The 24,577-nt window shown below is 31.8% G+C and overlaps 1 protein-coding gene across 2 annotated transcripts in view; it reads left to right on the top strand.

Moving 5' to 3' along the window:
• Positions 1-12,850: 12,850 nt before the first annotated feature.
• The window catches only part of LOC145274758 (uncharacterized), a 47,896-nt gene continuing 36,169 nt past the window's right edge, over positions 12,851-24,577 (top strand). Inside the window, exon 1 of one of the 2 annotated variants that reach the window (XM_080127485.1) lies at positions 12,851-13,294. In XM_080127485.1, coding sequence (XP_079983611.1) covers positions 13,237-13,294 — 58 coding nt within the window. In that variant the 5' untranslated portion in view covers positions 12,851-13,236. The remainder of the gene's footprint in view (positions 13,295-24,577) is intronic. The other variant, XM_080127509.1, reaches the window with a different exon arrangement.

Below are 24,577 nucleotides of genomic sequence, written 5' to 3'. Positions count from 1 at the left end.
AGCCATGAAGCCATTTCTTACTCCATTAACAAAGAACATATCCCCTGGGCCACCATAAACCATAACAAGAATTAAGTGCCATTTAATATTTATAATGCTAAATACAGGCATAAACATTATTAAGAATGATTTAAAGCAATCAAGCGACCAGGAACTTGCATGTAGGTCAATTAGCTGATTTTTTTTATTTCACAGACGGTGCTCAACTGTTAAGAAACTTACTTTATATATATATATATATATATATATATATATATATATATATATATATATATATACTAGCTGTACCCGGCCACGCGTTGCTGTGGCTCAGTTTGTTAAAATGTGAAAGTAGAGAAAAGTTTGATTCTTTTTTTCAAGAGAATGTACAAATTATTTTTTTTTTTTAACAGATGTTAAGAAAATAAACAGAAAAATACTTCCATCATTAATTATGCAAAAAATAAATAAAATGTTGATTTAGTGTTTCAATATGCTTATAAATTAAGATAAAACTTGCTGAGTATGCACTGTTTTACGGTTGTTGTAAAAATGGAACGGAAACTTAAATTTCGCTTCATTTTAATCTTTCTTAATTTTTTAATTGTGCCCCCCCAAACGAATATAATCAAAACAGTAACATTCAACAATTGTACTTTATGTATATAAAACACAAAATATTTATTTAAAAAATTTTTTTTTTTTTTAAAGTTAATAACGAAAGGGAAATAATTCCATTTTTAAACGAAAAAGTCAGTTTACCTAACTTACTGTATTAATGCCATTTTTTTTAAGCAAGAAAAAAAAGGTAAATATCCAGATACGCTACTACAGAACACCGACCACTCTAATTTGTTTTTTTATAGGTAATTGAGGTCGCTGACAACGAATCTGATAGTCAAACTTGGGGCAAATTTACCGTTTGCATGGTATTTACCCCTGAACCCACGAACTTCTTTCCACCATTTTGCAGCTTCCGTTTATGCTACGCGCATGCACGCTGTAGCATAAACGACGGCTTCACCAAGCAAACTACGTTGGGGGGAGGGGATTTTTTTTTCCAGGACATAGAATTTTCTAATTTTCAAAAATACATTATAGCGCTTTTTGGGTGGAAAATTTAAAATTAGCTGAAAAAGAAATAAAATAAGAAAAGGAAAGCACACCAAGTTGGAGTAGGGGGGGGGTAATTTATCTGTTTTTTTTTGTTTTTTTTTACCTGGAACATCGAATTTTCAAATTTTCCGTAAGTAACGCACCTAACAGCTGCTAAACTCCTGACTGACAAACAATATGGATTCAGGCAAGCCCGTTCAACAGCAGATATCTTAACTGTAGTTTCTGAACGTATATACTGTTCATTGGATAAAACAGGGGAGGGTAGAGCGGTGGCCCTTGATATATCTAAGGCTTTTGACAGGGTATGGCACGATGGTCTTCTAAGGAAAATTAGATCATATGGAATCACTGGAAGAATTCATAATGTAATTAAATCCTTCTTAAGTAATAGAAAAATCAAAGTTGTCCTCGACGGACGTACATCCAAACAATATGAAATAAATGCGGGAGTACCTCAGGGGTCTATCCTTGGACCTCTATTATTCCTGATATTCATAAACGACCTCCCTGATAAAATTGTTTCGAACATTTTCCGAAGATTTTACTTTGTACATTGGGGCGCGAGCGGGGGGGGGGCGGATGTGATGTTGGGGCGCGCGCGCGCCCCAACATCACACCCCCCCCCCCCCAAACAAATTAGAGTGGTCGGTGTTCTGTAGTAGCGTATCTGGATATTTACCAAAAAAAATATATAGGTTTGGCTATAAATTCCTAAACTCATTTCACCCTAAATAATTTAGGTGACTGAAATAGGAATCTAATTGAATCTTTAATTTCCTGAATAGTATGCGATAATTCATTTTTCCTCGATTTATATCGAATACATTAATACGGACTTTAGGGGCTTTTTTCGTAATGTTACTGTAAAAATTATTTTTTATTGTTACAAATTACGATGCTTTAAAAAAAACAAAAATAAATTCTTGCGTTTTTTTATTTACTACTGAAAACCATAACTTTAGTAAAGGTATTTTTTATTTAAACAAAATAAAACATTTTCACTAAGAGTTAAGTAAAAATAATTAGTTCATTATATTCTGCGATCATTATTTGAAAAATACTGCAATTTTCATTAAAATTCGTTAATTTCCCGATTTTTGGTGAATTTTTAAGTAAAGGGAGGAGTCAAAATGTGTATACACTTTGAGCGTCGGTATTCATTTTGCGACCACGTGTAGTTAATTTAAATTAAAGTTCAACCACATGGTTACATTATCAATAATCATGTAATTAAACCCATTGAAAATTTACCGATATTGTAAACACATTCTGTTTACATTAAGCCTGTGGTGTTTTTTTAGTGATGCAATGTTGTCAACTGAGATTTAAAAAAACCCGCGAGATCAGGAGAAAGAAATGTCCAGAAAATCGCTAGATTTTTAACTTATCGGGTTTGTATTACTGTACACATAGATTCGAAAAAGTTGTCAAAAAACAAATATATAACAAATAAATGTTATCAAAGGCAAGATAAGTTACTTTTCTACCTAACTGGACATATTTTTCGTGTTTTTATTCAATGTAACATGTTTACTCAGCTCGAAAACCATACAGTGTTTACCGATGTATTGGAACATTCAAGATGGAGTCTGACTCTCTCTTTAACACTGTAAGTTTGGGAAAAGATGATATAAAAAAAAAACGGATAAAATACTGTTAAAAACTCGCTCAATACATGTTACTGTGACATAGGTTGATATATATTCGGCGGGTTTTTCATAATATTTTGTATAGTTTTTTATTTATAACACCTTTTTCCAAACTTATGGTGTTAAAGAGGGTGTGAGACGCCATATTGAATTTTCGAATACATCGGTAAACACTGTATGTTTTTCGAGCTAAATAAATATGTTACATTGAATAAAAACACGAAAAATATATCCAGTTTGGCAGAAAAGTAAATTATCTTGCCTTTGATAACATTTATTTGTTATATATTTGTTTTTTGACAACTTTTTCGAATCTATGTGTACAGTAATACAACCCCCTTCGGAGGTTGGAATGCCCCCCCCTAAAATGTACTTGGAAAAATCGATTTTATAGTGAGATTTAAGAATGGTTAGTCGAAAAAAAGGTGAAAAACAAAACAAATAATCAATAAATAATTGTTACCAAAGGCAATAAATGCTACTTTTTTTTACTTACATGAATGAGTTTATTTATGTTTTCAAGCGCTTTTCTTTATTTTTTAATAATCTAATGCGGGTGTGTGGGTGCCAAATATCTCCAGATTTTCTGGAATTCCCCGCTAGATTGCAAACGAAATCTCCAGATCTAGCAGGAAAACCGCCAAATTGTAACACTGGTCACGTGACAGGAAGCGGTAATAAATAATTGTCCCTAAATAAAAAAAATGGCCTCTCGGTACAAAGAAAAGCACCTATTTATCATAGAAAAATTAAGTATAATGTTATAATTAAAAAGAAATATATAAAAACACACATGGATATAGTAAACATATTATACCAAAACGTGGAAGCCATCCGTCCAGTGGTTTTTTAGACAATTAATTCCGAACGAACCAGCAGTTACATTTATATATATATATATATATATATATATATATATATATATATATATATATATATGTAACTATATATATATATAGGCAGCATTTTTTCATTCAGCAAATATTAAATGCAACGGAGACACTTTATGATTTTTTTTCGATTTCCGTATAATCGTTTTTATATCAAAATCAAAAATATTAATAAAAGTTCCATAATTGTTGCTGTCACAAGCGCTTTCAATTCATCCACGAATCATCTTCAGGTGTTTAAGTAAAAGTGCGAAGGGGCGAAAATGAGAATTAAAAGTGAAAACAAAAATATACAGTAAACGGCGTTAAGCGATAATAAGTTAAAATATATAGAGTCGATGAAAAGTCGATCAAAAATATAGGTCGATTAAAAATTTGAGTATCAAAATCAGCAAGCTCATGGACACTGTTAACAAAGTTCGACCACTTTTCATCGACTCTATATGTAAACAAGGCAGGTATTTTTCTTCTACACTACAAAACTTTTCCCGGTAATAAGCGACATTATAACGCTTATATGTTTTGTTTACATTTACGCTACCGGCTAATTAGAGAAGTGTTCAATACAGAAGATACACAATATACGCACCATTAGGTGTATCAGAATTTGGGGGGAATTTTTGACACCCCTAACACAAAACTGCGAATAAAATATAAAAGAAAAACTCGTAATTTCTCTTTTTAAAGTGGGTTGTTTATTTTCTGCATGGAATATACTTCCAAAATAAACTATTAAAGTTGTTTAAAAAATAATAGAAATATTATTTTTTATTTTTTAAAAAACAGTGGTTACAAAGTGCCGGTGCGCGTTGATGCAGCCATTTTTTGCGTATGAAATCAATTGAATTTTACGAGTTATTTTTTTTTTAATTTTTAAACTTTAAAAATCTATCAAAATTTTTCTATTGGTTCGATTTTTTACGATATTTTCATTGTCAATGTGAAATTTTATGTTCTTTCCAATAAACTGAATATAATATTTTAGACAAACGTTTTTTAATTCACCTCCCCATTTTGAAATGTCTATTAAAATTTAAATAATTAATTTACTCACCAAAGTTTTATATATCAAAAATTGCAGATAAAAGATCAATAAATAAAATATTCTAATTTAAAAGAAAAAAAGAAGTGTTTTTGGAAATTTACCTGTAAAGTCCAAATTGTAAAACCTTTTTTTTTTAAACCACGTTGATTTTTTTTAAGTGAAAGCTCATGTTATTCAAGTAAATATCGGACGCTGACGAATTTTTTTTTCTATTTCATTTGATGGTTTCTTTTTTTTTTTTTTAGATATTTTTAAAAAATCCCTCGATAAAGAGGAAATAAAATATATTAAAAATATATTAATCAAAAACTCATGTATTTCATTAAGAGAATAAAAAAATCGGTAGAGTGTTTTTTTTTTAACTGATAAGTGAATGTGTTCATTTTTCACCTAAGGTGGTCCTAAAATACTAATTTTTGTTTACAGCACGCAATAGAAAGAGACATTAATTATGGCTCTTCGAAGCCACCGTAAGATAAACTACAAGAAAATCAGATATTTGTCTCCCTTTATTTGAACAGTGAAAAACATCTGCGTTCGCGTTTTTTTGGAATCCTTGTTTAAAAAAGTATTTTATTTAAAAAGGACATGGAATATAAGTATAAATATGAATAAATTCTCAACAATGAACAATAGAAGTACCTATTGAATAGTATTTTTTATAGGTAAGTGATTTTTGGAATTTATATATATTTTTTATAATCGAAGTAAGTAAAATTTCGTTGACTTTCTTTAAATCTTTTTTAAAGAAACCCGATTTAAAAAAACAACAAATATTGCATAATTTGCTACTAAACCTGTTATTGTTTTTTAATTTGTTCTTTGCTCCTTTAATTGTAAAAAATTAGTGTTTGAATTATATTTTTCAAGTAGCTATAAGCTTCGAAAGAAAGTCAGTGGAATTATTCAAGTTCTCATCACGCATTTTTCATGGCGGCTTCTTCGAGATTTAAATCAACCGTCTTCCTAGCTTGTCCAATCACAAGCCAGCTCTCAATCACGTGACCGAGTACATAAAACACGAAATCTCCAATCCTTCCTCTTCTTTTTCTCCCTGCTGGCTAGCAGCAAACATCGCCAGGGGGCTTTGGCCCCAGGCTTACATGAGTACCATAAGCCAACATGGCTATCGTCAAAACTTACTTCCACGTGCACTTCGCACACGTACTCTTTCCTACCACGAGCCACTAACCCTTTGCCTCGTCTCTACTATCGGACGCACGTTCCTACAACACTAAACACTTTTCTCTTTCTGTCTATAGGCTTGTTGGATATCTAATCTACGTCGCCGGACTCTTTAATCCTTTGGCCAGAACACGTGGTATATGCACGAACTTTCTTTACAAGCTACATTAACCGGCTTAGCTTATCTATGCCGCAGAACTGTCTAATTCTTTATCTCGACTACTACTGACTACAAACACATGTAAACTTAGTTATCAACAAGCCGGTATAATATTTATACTATCTTTGCATACAAGAACGCTTCCAGCTTCTAATCCGTTTCTCTCTTGTACACAAAAGATGACAAATAAAGTTGCTTTTAGGTGTTAAAATAAGCCTTCCTTTCGTTGTCTTCATATTTAACTAAAGTACAGTTATAATATTTTTACAAATGTTAAAGAATTACATAATTTAAAGAATCTTCTTCCACATAAATTATAAAAGTCGGTTTGTTGTCTGAAGCATGACGCCCTAATCGTTTGGGGGCAGGGAGTCAAACAAGTTGTCTTTTCCATAAGCACTAACCCTATGCTAGACCGTCTCACCAAAATATCTCATTTATACTATATCTCATTTCTACTATACTTAGATAATTCAGAATTTATTTGAATAATATCGTATTTACTAACATGTTTATGAAAAAGTTTATAAAAAATATCGTGTAACGTTTGTAATATGTACAAATGAAAATTCTTTATGAGTAAAGGCCCTCCCAAACCCTCTGGTAAGTGTAGAACGCACGTAGTTTACTGGGGGGGGGAAGCGGGGTGGAGAGTGAAGCTATGTGGGATGTCAAAAATAAAACAGATCGGAGTTGGGTGTGGGAATGGATGTTCTTCAAAATTTAAGACGACAGTCTAGGAGTGACCGGGGGAGGCAAAATGCAGAGAATGGACATCTTTGGGTGTTACTTCTGTAGTATCAAAAACTACTTATTCACTCTACCAGTTAAGGGTCTTTTAAAATTGGCATATATGCGCCGTATAACGCAAAACCACATATGACATACCTAAGCAAGAAACACAAACTCGTACCTGATTTCAAGACGGATGCACAGACTAGTGCCACCTGCTATCCATGCAATCCAATCTTCTCCTTTACTTTAAGCATCAACTTAATGTAGACGACTAGATCCTGGTCAGAGACAGATCAAGAACAAGAAAACTTGTAAAGATATAAAAACCCACGTCATCATTCTTGCTACGGCTGAGATCGCTAGATAATTAAAAAAATAATAATAATTTCTCCCTAGGCCATAGCGGTGCTACAAACAGGAATATCAGATGCTCGATGTCGCTGACATACACCCAAAGCCGAAGCTTGCTGTAAACGAAAAATCCATGGATTTTCAAAGCTATGCACTTTTCATCGGTGGATAATAAACATTGGTAAATATATATATATATATATATATATATATATATATATATATATATATATATATATATATATATATATATATATATATATATATATTACTGGTTGGCATCAATTTGAAAAAATATATAAAAGTATATAAGAAACAGAATAACAAATTAAAATCAATCAAATAATGAATTAGCCAGTCGATCAATGAATTTTTGGAACAGTAATCCGTGAAGCCAAAAAATTGGAAATTCAAGCATAAGTAATCCAAGTATGAAGTGGCACAAATCACGTTTAAGATGTAAATATATTTTATTACAAAATGTTAGGTTGTTTTTATCTTAAATTTATCTCTTATTAATTAATAGTAATATATTCATCACCAGAGACGGTTTAAAAAAATTAAAGGTTAACTTTAATAGTCCGGCGTTGTCTGGTCGTAAAATACGCTTAAATATGATATTTTAATTTACGCAGATTTCATATTTATTATTATAGAGACAATCCTCTATCAATTATTTCATATTATTTTATACCTAATACATATATAGTCATATTTTTTTAAAAAAATGATTGGAGTACGATTAGCTAGAATCGAAACCGAAACCAAAATTGTAAAAAAATCATTAAAAAGAAAGAAAAGAAAAGAAAAAAGAGGGACAGGAAACAGAAAAAAAATTTAAAATAGGAGGAGCGGTAGGTGTGTCAGAAATTTCGTGAAAAATAGTGAATAATTCCACCCTGTCTTTCCAAGCTTATAACTACTCGAAAAATGTAATTCAAGCCCTAATTTTTTTTCAATTAAAGGGGCAAGGACCAAGGTTTCATTAAAAATAAAACAAAAAAACAAACAACGTGGGTTTTTTTTTTTTTAAAAGGTTTTAAACTTCGGACTTCACGGGTAAATTTCTAAAAAACACTAACTTTTTTTGTTTTAGATTTGAATATATTATTTATTGACCCTTTTCTCTTCAATTTGTGATATATAACACTTTAGTAAGTAAATTAATTATTTGCTTTTTAATAGATATTTCAAAATGGGAGGCGTGAATTATTCGACCCCCCTGTCTTTCCCAGCTTATAACTCCTCGAAAAATGTAATTCAAGCCCTAATTTTTAAGGACCAAGGTTTCATTAAAAACAAAAAACAAAAGAAAAAACAAACAACGTTGTTTTAAAAAAAAAGGTTTTAAACTTCGAACTTTACGGGTAAATTTCTAAAAAACACTATTTTTTGTGTTTTAAATTTGAATATATTATTTATTGACATTTTCTGTTCAATTTGTGATATATAAAACTTTGGTGAGTAAATTAATTATTTACTTTTTAATAGACACTTGAAAATGGGGTGGCGTGAATTAAAAAAAACGTTTGTCTAAAATATTATATTCGGTTTATTGGAAAGAGCATAAAATTTCACATTGACCCTGAAAATATCCTGAAAATATCGTAAAAATAGAATCAATAGAAAAATTTTGATAGATTTTTAAAGTTTAAAAATTGAAAAATATTGAGTTCGTAAAATTCATTACTGTTTTTTTTTTTTTAAATAAAAAAAATATTTCTATTACTTTTAAAATAACTTTAATAGTTTATTTTGGAAGTATAATCCATAATGAAAATAAACAACCCATTTTTAAAATAGAAATTACGAGTTTTTTGTATTTTATTCGCAGTTTCGTGTTAGGGGTGTCAAAAATTCCTACAAAAATTCTCATACACCTAGAGGAGCGGATAAAGGAAAGAACACACACACACACACACATATATATGTTCTTTCCTTTATCAATTTATATATATATATATATATATATATATATATATATATATATATATATATATAAATATATATATATAAATATATATATAGTAAGTTATGAAAATATATATGGCAATTAAGATACACAGAATATTCCACGTTTCATTCTAGTGAGAATTCATAAGGCATGAGCCTGGCGAATTCTTACACGAATGAAACGCGGAACATTCTCACAAGAATGAAACGCGGAATATTCTGTGTAGCTTAATTGCCATATATATTTACATAAATTACTACCTAGCTCTACCTATGTATTGAGCACTGTTAAAGTAAATTCTGAAAAATTTACGCATGAAATTATATCTTCGTATATTAATTTATGTGATTAAATTAAGTAATTATATATATATATATATATATACACACACACATATATAATATAATATAAATATTCATATAAATTTGAGGCTTTTATGTATTGATATTCATTTTAAAAACACTTTTTTCTATTTATTTTTAAAAAATACAACTTTCTTATATATGGATTATGGAATTGCATTCATCTGCAAAAGATCTACCTAATTTGCATATTCTTTTACACATTCATTTTAATTAATTCCCTATTAGTTTATTCTGGTTTTCTTATGGGATGATCATCATTAGTTAATAATTACTTTTAATTATATTTATGCAGATAGTCTACATGATTTATACTTGCGTAATATTCGCGTAAAATGGTTATAGTAAACACACACCTCTTTCTATATATATTTATGTATGCGTTTATATATATTTGTTTAAAAAAATTTGCGTATATATATATTTGTTTCAAAAATTGCGTATATATATATTTGTTTCAAAAATTTTGCCTACCAAACTCCTCTGTCAGTTTTTGGTTTACAGTCATGAAACTTAATATGTAGAGTATTCGAACCGATGCGAAACTTTATATTTGGGTTTTAACTGGGGAAAATCGGTGCAAAAGTGTGAAAATTAAAACAGTTTAATTTGAAGGTCGAACGACGGCTTTACGAATATGAATGCGTAATGTTCGCTATTGGTTCATGTTTTAGCCTTGCAGCAACAAGTTTTCATAGGTCAGGCATTAACGTCACGTCGAAGAAAAAAGTACATCGTAAGCTAAATGTTTTGGTTTCGATTTTCGGTGGTGACGTACGAGTTATATTTTTTTTTAACTTCCTAAGTCATTACTATATATTGGGTACAATATAATCTATATATCTATAAAAGTGAACGTGTCTATGTGTGTGTGTGTGTGTGTGTATGTGTGTGTGTATCCCTACGCAATAACTCTGTCAATTTAACGTCTACAGACTCGAAATTTGAGATACAGGATACTGAGATTTGGTAAAATCTTTTGTTATAGTTTTGGGCTCAAATCAAGCTATTAAGTTTGATCCAGATCCATGTCCAAGGAACCTATATCTAAAATTTCAAGTGTTTAGACCCAAAATTGACGGAGGAGTTTGGTAGAGTTCTCAAAGGTCAAATCGTTGAACTTTGACCCCTTAACAGCCAAATTTCTTGCCGAAAACGGATCACAAAGATTTTCCCAAATCTCAGTACCCTGTATCTCAAATTTCGAGTTTGTAGACGTTAAATTGACAGAGTTATTTCGTAGGGAAATGTACACAGACACACACACACAGACAGGCACACAGACAGACATTTTCACTTTTATATATACTAGCATTTCAGCCCGGCGTTGCCCGGATATTTGGAGGTGTATGTTGAGCATAAAAAGCAGTCAATTTTTTTTTAACTTTGACACCTATTATGACTCCTTAACATTTATTGTTTTGTGCTCAAATCATGTTATTAAGTTAGATCCATGTCCAAGGAACCTATATCTAAAATTTCAAGTGTTTAGACCCAAAATTGGCGGAGGAGTTTGGTAGAGTTCTCAAAGGTCAAATCGTTGAACTTTGACCCCTTAACAGCCAAATTTCTGGCCGAAAATGGGTCAGAAAGATTGTCCCAAATCTCAGTACCCTGTATCTCAAATTTCGAGTCTGTAGACCAAAAATTGACAGAGTTATTGCGTTGGAAAATGTACACAGATACACGCATACAGGCACACACAGACACACACACACACACGCGTCCACTTATATATATATATATATATATATATATATATATATATATATATATATATATATATATAAGGCAAAATGGGCACGTGCGTTTGTGTATGTACACGAAAGGCTTTTTGTGTCGGAGTTCTCACGTCGGTTAGATTCAAGGAGAAGTTTTCTTATACGCAATACGATAATTATATCCTAATATCTCAGATTCGCAAACGGACATCGTCTCTATATATATATTTTTTAATTCCATCGTTTCGAGTGTTTGTTTATCTTTTTCGTACAAATAAAACGAAACTAATCGAACGAAAACGCTATCGCCTAGCCTTCCGGCCGGGTAGAATCTATTCTTTAATTTGTCCTTGATCAATGTAGGGGAAACCCTCCATACTGAGACAATTACTTTTTATTTGGATACTTTCAGAGTTCCCTCTTTGGAGGGGGGGCTGGTTGTCTCCCACATTAAAAACGGCCTTGTGTCTAATTTGCTTTCGTGGGGAAGCAAATAAATACCACAACAGAAGCAAAAAGTTTAAGTGGCCCTTGGCCAGATTTAGAAACAACTTTCATTTATGATTCTTAAGTTAATTACCAACTCATTGAATTCCCTGTCTTTTTTAGCCTAATGGTTAGCGAGGAAAACTAAGTACCCTATGTTTTCGAAATCAATCCCACCTCTCCATCTATTTTTTAAAAAAATTTTTGTATTTTGTCCTTGTGCCAATATCCTCCACCCGAACAAAAGTTAATTACAAACGCATTTCAGTCACTATCCTCTTTTTTTTTTTTTTTTTTTTTTCATGTTCTTTTCCTCCTTCGCGGTACGGGTTCGAGCCTGCCTGTCTACTGCCACTTTTTTCTTTCTTTTTTTTTTTTTTTTTTTTTGCTCAACGCACACTTCCAAACACCTGGGCAACGCCGGGCACCCCGCTAGTATATGTATATATGTATTATTATGTTTTTGATGGACAAGATTCAGGCAAATAAACAAGGACGCCCAGACGGTCCACACCGTTTTATAATTATATAGATTTATTTATTTTCGTAATTAGAAATGTCCTTGCGTGAAGCGTCACTCAGATGTTATTAAAGAGTTATATTTGCATCATTCTAAAATTTTCAAATTTTTTTTTCTTTAGAAAGCCAATGTAGAATTCAGTACAAAACAATTCTATATAATCATCCTAAACGTACGAGTGTTTGTGTGTGAGTCTTGTCTGTAATCCATAAGAAAAATCTATTTGACAGATTTTGTAAACAGTGTGCATATACAAGGAAGTGTAATGAGTCATGTTTAATTAATTTTTAGGGTAGCAAAGGAGACGAATCGCATTTAAAATAAATTTACCCATGTACTCCAAATGTACTGGATAGATTTTTTAATAAAATTTAGAATACAGATAATGGACTTATTGATATTGATCGCTTGTCTTTATTATATAGTTGATTGTGATAATATTCTACTTCTCAACCCAGGCAACACCGGGTAATATCACTAGTAATATTAATAAAATTTATAAAGAACTATTTCCGGTTTTATTCTATTATTGATAAAATAGTGGGAGTTTAGACAAATATTTTAGTTTTTTTTTTGCTTTGTTTTTTTTTTTCTGTTTTAAATGAAAAAGATATTTTAAACAATTCAGAGCAAAAAAAAAACAAAAAAACAAATAAATGTTAGGTGGTGTTTGTATCAGGAAGGTGGGTAGGCTGAGAACAAATTGTATTTCTGCAACAACGGCCGCGGGAACTGAACACCTATTACCGATCATAAACTTTTTGTTTTTGAGTTTATTCCTTCAATAAACAAAACCATGAGAAAGAAATATAGAAAAAGGAAAGAAAAAAAACTTATCAGGCAGGTTCGCAGTAATTAAAAATAGAATTTGAACGTTGTGGTGCGATGCCTATATAACCGGGATTAATACCAATTCCAATCAGACACGACCACCTTTTGACAGCAGAGTATCAATATAATATAAAACCCAGAAACCAGGAGAAAAGACATATCAAATCATAAAAAAAAGTCTGTGAAGCATCTACAAATTTATTTCAGAAAACGAATTGGACATTCTCGGTGCTTTTCACCATTGCTGCTATGCTGATACAAAGTGTCATATTGTTACTCTTTTGTACAGTATCACAGGCTTATCAAGGTGAGTGCATTTGTTGATGTCATTATTTCCCTTAGCTTATTTTATAACAGTTGATTTATTTGACACATTCAAACCGTCTTCAAGGAATTCATAAACCTATATTGAGTAATGTGTTAATGTTGTTATGAAAAACCAAAAATATATATTTTTTATAATCTACAGTTCAACAATTTGTTTATATAGTCCGGTTTTTTCACCACTGATAAATATATATATATATATATATATATATATATATATATATTAGTGGTTCACAACTTAACAAGGCAAAAAGCCATTCGAAGATAAGTATCAATGGATTGCCAGTGTTTTAATTTTGTGAGGGAATCAGACCACATTCTTAATTATGAAGTCATACAACTCATCAATAATTTATTCTTAGATTCGGTTAACTTTTTTGAAAGTTTATATTTAATGACGAAATGAATTTTTTTTTTTAAATTAATACTAAGGGTGAAAATATAAAGATTTCAACTGGAGTAACATTTGGTATACACAAATAATATGAATTGAATTCATTTGATTATTTATCTTTTTGGTATTCTTTTTATATGTTTTTAAATATCGTTCGAGATTGCTTAATTGGCCTAATGTATGCGGCCGCAGACTATGGGATCGTTATGTAGCATTGAAATCCCAACGGATCTGTCGTCATCATCATCATCATTCACTCACTAGGAGTTTTCACACAGGGCAACAAAGATTTCTCTTTGAGAACAAACTGTCTGAGTGTCAACAAGTCTCCCAGATTTCCAGTACTCTCCACCTATTTTGATAACATTTGCAAATTACTTTGTGATATCACAACAGCCGCTAACCATTGATTCCTCATTGGTAGCGATCACTGGAATTCGGGTTGCAACGTGCCTCCCAAAGATTCCAGTCCTATTCACACTCATTCAATGGAGGTCTGGTTAGTGCTTTCTCTCCTCGATCTTTTCATTCTCCTTAAACCACCTTGATTATTTGGGTGGTATCAGTTGATGCCATAACTTGTGGGGGGTGGGGGGGGCTTACAATTATACAGTTTCAAATTTCTTGATTCCATGTAGCGTTTCTTTGTGATTTACTTCTGCGGCCGTTTCTATATGTCGGGCTGGCGTTTATGGTTCATGTGTATTAGTCTCTGCATTCAAGGATTCTCCTTTATATTTCCGCCATTTTCATTATTGTTATCATTGCATCTCTTCACCATTCTTCTGATTCCTATTTTTCTCATTCTTTTTCAACGTTTTTTTTTTTTTTTTAATTGTTCCTAATGCTTCTACTATTATTGGTGCAATCTTCACCTTCTTCATCTTCCATATTCCTTTCAACTATCTGGTTAGCTTTATGTATTTGTTTTACTTCTCAGTTTCCTTGATATTTACCCTGTGGTCTGCTGGAACAGCGAGATCTACGATTTGTTAGAACTTTTCCTTCTTGTTAATTATTGCGACATCTGGTCTTCTTGCTTGGATGGGTTTATCTGTTTGTACGTCCATCTCCGATAGGATTTTATGCTTTTCATTTTAAAGTGCTGGTGCCGCTTTGTGCGAGTGTTCACTCTTTTCTGCATTCTTAACACCCTTTGTCTGGGTGTTCAAGATGCAGTTGCTTGCATAATTCCTAGTGTACTGCCTTCCCCACTTGATCGTATCTGTTCTTGTATTTTTCTTGGGCTAGTTTGCAGCATTCACTTACTATGTGGTTTATCATTTCGCCTCTTTACCCATAAAGTCTCCATTTGCTGAGCTTTTTGTTGTGTGTGTGTGTTGTGTGTGTGTGTGTGTGTGTGTGTGTGTGTGTGTGTGTGTGTGTGTGTGTGTGTGTGTGTGTGTGTGTGTTTTGTTGATTTTTGCTCTGATGTAGTTGGTTTTTATCGCATTATCTTGTGTGGCTGTTATCAGGGATTCAGTTACTCTGTTTAGATTTCATTTTTGTGGCCATTTCAAAGTGTTTTCGTTAATCTCATCTTTTGTCATCCTTATGACTCGTCCGTATTATTATTATTATTATCATTATTATTATTATTATTATTATTATTATTATTATTATAAATGTTATTATTATTATTAATATTATTATTAATGTTATTATTATTATTAATATTATTATTATTATTAATATTAATATTATTATTAATATTATTATTAATAATAATAATAATAATAATAATAATAATAATAATAATAATAATAATAATAATATACTCCCTTTGAATTCGCATGCTAATTATTTTCAACAACTGCAGGTGGTATGACTAACAACTGCAGGTGGTATGACCGGGAGTTTGACAACTCCCTACAAATTCCTAACACTGTTCGTTGTTTTTTTTGGGGGGGATTTTTTTCAATAACCATTGCAAACTACTTTGCGTTCTCGCAACAGCCATTTACAATTCATTTTTTTACTGAGAATAGCCGTTGGTTTTTTTTAGAACCTGAACAGTAAGGATTTCGGTACTCTACATGATCTTCCAACAGATGTCTGGATTGTGCTCACCCTCCTCAATCTTTCTTTTCTTTTTGACCCTTCATGACTATTTTCTGTGGTATCAACCAAGGCCGTGGCGCCATATTTTTGGAGAGGGGAGGCAAATTATAATTTTTTTGTTAATAACTGTGGCAGCTTCGGTTGCTTTGATTTCATGAAATGTTCCTTCTGTGTTTCTAGTTGTGTTTATGCAGTATTAGTCTACTTCATTTAATCCGTGATTAGTTGGTGTTATCTAATTATGTGGATTGGTTTTCATACTTGGGGATTTTTCTTAATGTTTCAATTGTTTAATCAGTGGCATGAGTGTATGGTGTCAATCTCACTTTGATTCCAATTTCTATTAGTCTTTCTCACAGTTTTTCAAAACTGTTTCTAGTGCTCCTATTGGCCTTCTTGTTTCATATGACTCCCAGTTCTTTGGCAAGCTTCATCTAGTGGCTTCATCTTTTTTTCCTTTTTTTATCTACACCCTGTTAACTGATGGAATGTGGAAATCTATCCCGTTTTTTCCTTCTTGTTAACTATTACTTTGTCCAACCCTCTTGCTTGCACGAGTTTATCTGAAGTTTGAGTGACAAAACGTCTCCCCTGAATTCAAATATTCTCAATGCTCTTCCAATCAAAATATGAATGGGGCTCTGCTTCCTTGGTTTTTCCATCCTCCTTGATTCTCCACAACCATTTTTGTATCACAATATTTCTCAATTGCTCAATCCTGTTATGTCACTGCAGTGATCAATCTTTCTATTTTCTGGCATGTGCTTTTTCAAGTTTATTTTGTGTCTTAAACGAAGTCTTCTACATTTATCAGTCTTTTTCCCCATCATTTTTTTCACATGTAGTCGGTCAGTATCATCTTTCGGCTGTAATGCATTGTGCATTGTTAATAGTTTACCCGCGTTCTAATCAAGATGCCTAAGTTCTTCTTTCAACCAACTTATAAATGGTCCAGAGTACCTTATTAGCAATATTGCACAGGTATTTATTTCTTTAACTAAATTTCTACTGTCTAGTTTTGTTTCAAAGAGTTTCCTTGTTCTTCTGGAGTACTCTTTTCCATTTTGGTATATTTGAGAGTGTCTGCTTCCAGAACTCCCAAATATTTGTAACTGTCATGTTCACCAAGCGCTTTCATCTCTTTTTAGTTGGGCAATTTCATGTGCTCTGATGTCTATAGTTTTCCTCTCTAGTAGTGCACACTTTTCTTTTTCAAATTCTATTCCAATGCCTTGGTTATATATGCTGGTTGGGTTTACCACCTTTTCAGGTTTTTTGATTTTTTGCAAGTAGCTTCAGGTCATCGATATACATTAGATGTTTTATTCTTTGTTCAATGTCTGTAAACTTGAATTCAGCATCATATTTCCTAAATATGTGATTAAGTGGCATCATGGCTATTCTAAACATTGAAGATGACAGAAAGTTTACTTCGAAGATGCTTCTTGGTATTCTTATCTTAGCCAAGTGTTGTCCTCCATCTGTCAGTTCCAATCTCCGTGTTTCCATTGTTTCCTTCATAATATGTCTTGTTTGACATCGTGTACATTCTAAAGTATTCAATTATCAATGCTTCATGGATTCTGTCGTAAGCTTTCTTGTAATCAATCCATACCATGGCTATGTTGCTTGCCATTTGCTTTTTACCTTTTTAAAGATGTTTTGATTTATGTAAAATAAGTCGTGTCTCTAGTTTTTTCCCTTTTTGCCATCCTTTTTGTCCATAAGGCAATAGTCTTCAAGGGGCGCGAGAGTGGTAGATCTGTTTGCTGAGTTGTGCTGTTAAAATTTTCCAAATGGTTGGTAAGTAGGTTATTGGTCTATAGTTGTTTGGATTAGCCCCCTTTTCACCATCTTTTTGTATTAATGTAGTTCTTCCTTTGGTCACCCATTCTGATACTTTTATTTTGTAGGTACACCCTCCCAGGTTTCGCACCAGTCAATGATGTTTATTATTATTATTATTATTATTATTATTATTATTAGTATTAGTAGTAGTAGTAGTAGTAGTAGTAGTAGTAGTAGTAGTAGTATAATTATTCGTTTTTATGTCTTTTGGGGTATCTCATTTTTAACACTCTTATAAACTCTACCATAAAAAATACAAAACACATGCAATATATACATGTCGAATGTTCCTAAAAGTGCCTGCTTGATTTCTTTTTTTACCATCATTTCTCAGTTCATTTAATTTCATTCAGATGCTTTCAATTTTTATGAAGTTTAACAGTAAACATTAGGCATCAATTAATAAATATTCAAAGACTTTAGTTTTAGCGGGATGTTTGAAAGAGGTTTTAGAGAACATAATATGGCCACATCGTCTCATTTTAAAGTTCAAATATATCAGATTAGCATTTAATTTAATCCATAGTTACACACCAATTGAGCAAGATTTCTTCAATTTCAGTTTCCCCAGAAAGCTTAAGTTTTACATTTTAAACATTTTCTAGAATATAAATCATGTAGAGGATTTTCATCAACATTAAAATAAGAATTCTACACATTAGGATTAGCATCACTATATCTTGATTTTAATCATTGTAAGATGACATGAAAGTTGTGCAAAGGTTCAGGGAATTAATTTTATCCATTGTGGGATGAGTATTCGTCTAGTATATACATGCAAGATAAAATAGATTTACGTCAATTAAACTACATAGAGGTGTGCAGGAAATACTCAGGCTAGATGCTAAGAAATCCGAATATAAGCCTATGAGGATGAAACACGACCATCTCTGTGTAGCTTAATAGGCATAAATATATTTTCATACTACTACTACTACTACTACTACTACTACTACTAAGCTCTACTCACGTACTGAACAATGCTCAAATAAAGATTGAAACTAGCAGAGAGACCTGGCGTTGCCCGGGATTAAATTAGGATCAACGAATGTTTCACACTTCCAATACTTTTATTGTCATCGAAATCGGTGATATCACTCTTTTTCAATCAAATTGATTGATTGCCTGCTCTAGTCAAAGATCCACCATGGTGCTCTGGGAGGAAGCTTCATATGCATCTTGGAATGACTTAGTTGACAATACATTGTAGTTTACATCGCACTATAGAGAATCTACGATTGGTTTTATAAAATTATTTCTATATAATGGTTTGTATTAAAGTTTAAAATACAAAGTTTAGTATCAGGGTTCAATTGTACTCTAAACCGAAATATTCACTCCGAACATGCCCCTGTCTTATCAAAGAACCTACTATTCATGTTATACGCTAATTTTTTCTGCTTGTGCAGGGATAAAACTTCTAAAGTGTACTTGCAATGTTATGCTGTATCACAATGTTAACTTTGATCAAAATCGGGATGTTCCTTCTTTCATCAATGTTTTCATTATCGATTTTTGATTCTTATTGGTGGTATTTCGATACCAAATCTATCTAAGAACACTCCAAGGTACATAAAGTACACTTGTGTGAAATTTCAAAAAAGAATCGGCCCGGCTGTTTTGGAGTCCATAGAGAACAAACTCCCTCTCTCTCACACAGATACACACGCACACACATACACACACACACACACACACACACACGCACACACAAAGTGCCATTTATATAAAAGTAGAGATAAAGATATAATATATCACCTTATAATGTTTTATGGGCATATGTATATACATATATATGTATATGGATATATATATATATTTATAGTAATTTATAAAATATATATGGCGATTAAGCTACACTGAATATTTCGCGTTTCATCCACTCTAGAACGCTTCAGGCTTATGCGATTGTCTGTCGTTTTTATATACGCACCTTCTATTGAGATTTTAGTTAGCCAATCAGCTTTCTAGTATCTACCGCACTCTTCCTATCAGCCAATGAACATGCACTTACAGGACAAAGACCCATTTGACCTCTGGTTGACCAGATTCTTTGTGTGTGCTCTATTTAGCCTGGATATGTAGTGTCTTGACCTGTTTTAAATCTAGGTTAGATTTATTTTATGTTAGTTTATATATACATATATATATATATTTATTTATATATACATACATATATGTGTGTGATAGTTTATGTATATGCATCTTTATTTATTTTATTTATTTATTTATTTGTTTATTTTCTATTGTTTTTGTTAGTTTTAAAGTTAGTTTGTATCTCTATCCTAGAGTAAATTTTATCCTGTGAACACAGTTGTTTGCTATTTCTCTCTTACAGTGTAATAGATGTTGGGGTTCTTTAAAGTACAGGATAGCAAATTTTTCATGAAGGCATAATCTACATGGGTCGTCTAGATCTCTACAGGTGTTTGCTTGTCTTATTATTTTCCATTCGACTATCGGCGAGCGTCCGCTTTCCTTGAGTTCCCAGTATTTGTTTGCTAGCGTTGTTTTCATACGGTATTTTTTATTGTTGAATGTATTTTTGTGGTCATAATATCGAGTTTTGAAATCTAATGAAGTCATATCTACGTAATATTTCTTGTTATTCAGGTTTTCTTTCACAAATATTGTGGCCTGGTAAACTATGCTTTTGGTTAGACATTTATTTTGATATGAAGTAGTTTTATATATATATATATATATATGCTTGCTAATAGATTCGACGTTGCCCTGAACTGAACGATGATCAACGAATGTTTCACACTCTCATATTTTTATTGTCATCAAAATCGATGAAATCACCAATTTTTCAATCAAATCGATTTATCGCCTGCTCTAGTTGGAGACCCATTGCAGTGCACTGAGAGGTAGTTTCACATGTCTCGCAGAGTGACTTAGTCCACAATACATTGTAGTCTACATTGCACTGTAGAGAACCTCATCTTGATTTTATAAAATTATCATTTATATATTAAAAAAATGTTCAAAATATATATGCTTCGCCTTACGCACTCTCCTGTCATATCAAAGAACCTACTGTTTATTTTATATGTCAGGCCTTTCGGCTTGTGTGGTAAGAAAATTTACCAACTGCATTTGTGATGTTAGGCTGTGTAAGGTGTTAACTTTGGTCAAAATCGCCTGTTCCTTCTTTCATCAGATTATTTCGATTATCGATTATTTATAGGTACTGAAGATATTTCGATACTAATTCTATCTACCACACTGTAAGGCGCATAAAGTACCTTCATGTAAAATTTTATATAAATCGGTCCAGCCGTTTTGGAGTCCATAGGGAACGAATGTTGCGTTATATATGAGTGTTCATATTGGAAAGAGATATATCGGGTACATCTTAATACAGAGACAAATGGGGGCATTCGTATTGACGAGGGGAGAGATAGATGAGAGATTAACATTTATACAGTTCTGTGAATATTTCTATTACATATATTTAGAGATGATAATTATCAGTTCTTTTACCACAGGAGGGGACAGTCATTATTTCTTGATAGAGAGGGAGACACATTTCTTAAGGATGGGGTTTATACAAAAAGTTCATATAAATGATTCACAATGCCTTTGTTTGTTGAGAATGACACAACACAAGACGCAGTTACAAAATGATGATGCTCCTTTATTTTTTCGACCGGTCAATGATTTATCATCAAGGAATTCAAAGTCACTACATGATTTCAACTTCTAACCCTTCGCTTCCAAAGGGGGATTCTTTCTCCAATGTCAGCTCTGTCTGACCCTCCTGTCGACTCTGTCCGATTCTGTCTCTTTTTCTTACTAAAACTATCCAACTATATTGAGAACTCATCCCCCAGCCATGACGTCATCGCATGGCCAAAAACGTGTCTCGTTCCCCCATGTCCAAGCATATGCTCGGCTCACGTGGTCCTGAACTCACGTGCACTGTTCACACATATATTCTTCAAACCTATTTTTCGACTAACCTATTTTTCAACATGTTTTTCATTTTCTATTGTTCGCTTCTAGATAACCTTATTTTAATTTAATTTTCATAAACAGAACTGAATCATCAAATTCCTTTTTCACAATAACATTTCTAAACAATCGAATTCCTTTTCAAACAAACATATCTGCTATTTATTTTAAAACTAACAATTGGAATTCTCCTGAATCTTAATTCCAAACGTAGCTTTTCAGGTTCAAATTCTCAGTCTATCCTATCTCATTTTTACTTACTTACAAGAACAGGGGACTTGTTCTTGTAACACGAACTCACACACACAGATAGACGTACGGACAAAGTTCCTTTTAAATAATAGCAGATATATCATATATATATATATATATATATATATATATATATATATATATATATATATATATATATATATATGCATGTACACATACATTCATTAGCTTCAAGACATTTTTTTTGTATGGCCACTTTTATTGATAGTACACACATGAAACTCTAGTCCCCTTCAAAGTAATCTCCTCCGACTGCAATGCATTTGTTGTATCGTTCCAACAACTTCTGGAAGGCTCCATGGAAGTCCTCTTGTGTAAGCATGTCATAGACCATCATCACAGCCTCTTTCATCTCTTCAATTGTCTCATAATGACAGCCTCTAAGGTTATACTTTGAGCTTAAGGAATAAACAAAAGTCACAGGGAGCAAGGTCTGGACTATAGGGAGGAAGGGGAGCTGTCTTGATGGCCATCATGGTTAAATAGTTTGTGACAAGGATACAGTTGTGGACTGGTGTATTGTCCTGGTGAAAATGATCCGATTTGAAGAGTTCTGGCCTCTTCTGATAGAATTTCTTCCTGAACCCTCTTAAAACCTCAACATAGTATTCTTTGTTGACTGCCTGTCTAGTGAAAACCCAGTGCATGGAAATCATACCCGTGCTGTCAAAAAAAAGGGTACATCATAAGTTTCTGGGTGGATTTACTTTGTCTGACCTTCTTGCGTTTGGGAGAGCCAGCATATTTCCACTGGAACTGCGTCTCTTGATCTCTGGGCTGTAGCAGTAGATCTAGCTTTCATTTTATATATGTAACTACACACGCACAGATACATATATGTACATATGCACACACACACACACACACACACACACACACACACACACACACACACACACATGTATACTGTGTAAATTTAGGCAGCATCTTCTCGTTCAAACAAATGTTATTGAAGGGCACGAAATTCTTCTGTTTTATTATCTTCCTTTTCATCTTCGCCAATCTCCGAATAGTTTTCTTTGTGTTTTTTTTTGTTTTTTTTTTCAAAATTGTATAAGCTGGATCCATAGCGAGCGCTTTCGACAGAGATACCTTTATCATCTTCAGGCATGTTGTGTTGTCGAAATTATGGTTTTCCTTTTCCTAATTATATATATATATATATATATATATATATATATATATATATATATATATATATATATATATTTATCACGGTCACGTGGACTTTTTTTTAATAATATATCAATTTATTATATATACACACACATACATACATACATACATACATACATACATACATACATATATATATATATATATATATATATATATATATATATATATATATATATATATATATATAAAGGAGATTAGAATAATAGTCTAAAGAGCTAAGTGTATTTTAATGTAACAGTGAAATTACTAGTTTAATTAAAATACAGGAAATGCTCGTTGTAATTTAGATATATAATAAGCTCGATAGTTAAATTCCTAGAGCTAATTCAATATTAAGTAATGTGATTTACAATTTAAAAATTTAAAAAAAAAATTTTTAATTTAAAAATCAAATTTTAATTAAATTAAAAATCAGTTTCATAAGAAGGAACAACAACAAAGTCAATTATCTGTACGATCGTTTCGGAAATCCGTGCTTTTTATTTGTGGTATACATGAAGTTATGTAGAACAATTATATATAGTTTTTTTGGTAAGCACAGTCTCCTCATCAGCAAATTTAGGGGGATTTTTATTGAATTTAAAAGACACCATAAATAAACCTAGCATTAAAAGTAAGGCAGATGAATCTTTTAGTTTTTCTTTTTTTGAAATCAGGAACTGTGTTTAAAGTAGTCATTTAGATGTTTGCTAAAAAAAATTTTTTTTAATTTTTAAATTGTAAATCACATTACTTAATATATATATATATATATATATATATATATATATATATATATATATTTTATGCTAAAAGTCCATGTATGCTTCTAGAATAGTGGTTTAAAGGTTATGAGGGCTTTTCGAAGCCTGAAAACGATGTTGTTATTTTTTTTTTTTTTTTTTTTATTTAATATTTTATTTCTATATTTCAAGGGATACGCTGTTCCTAGTTACAAAAAGAGTATCGAAATAAAAATGAAAAACGTTGAAAAAAAACTGGAAATTTCTATTTCGGACAGCGTTCATTCCTTGCAACAATGTCTGAAAGCGTTCACGTGAATTATTTTAGCCGTTTGTGGAAGAAGAATTTTTATTTTTTTATTTTTTTATTTTTTAAATGATTTCCAACGAATTAGCGTTTATTACAAACGGCAAAAAAAAAAGAAGAAAAGGGACGACGCATGGTTCGAAACTGACACAAATTTGTTGAACGATAACACTAATGTTATTATTATCATAATGATAATAGTAATAGTTAAAACAAAAATATTAATAGATAAATATTGTAAAGTATTAAAACAATGGTGAAAGTTTTAAATAATAACATTATTGCTAATAATATTATTTTATCTATTTACTTACATACACACGAGGGCAGAGTTAGAGACAAGGTGGGGTTTTAATGTTAAATGAATTCGATTCCACACTTATTACAAATAGGGCAAAATAAAAATAAAAGAATAAAAATAAAAAGTAAAAATTGTCACGGTCATGAAGGATTTCTCAAACACTAATCAAGGACAGAAAAGGTTGAGTGCAGTATCAGAGCAGATACTCACATGTGATGTCT

Source organism: Euprymna scolopes, chromosome 1 (assembly GCF_053919585.1).
Source record: "Euprymna scolopes isolate OS-2025 chromosome 1, ASM5391958v1, whole genome shotgun sequence".
Classification (NCBI taxonomy): domain Eukaryota; kingdom Metazoa; phylum Mollusca; class Cephalopoda; order Sepiida; family Sepiolidae; genus Euprymna; species Euprymna scolopes.
Note: the sequence above shows the minus strand (reverse complement) of the source record. Positions and strands in the feature narration are given on the sequence as shown.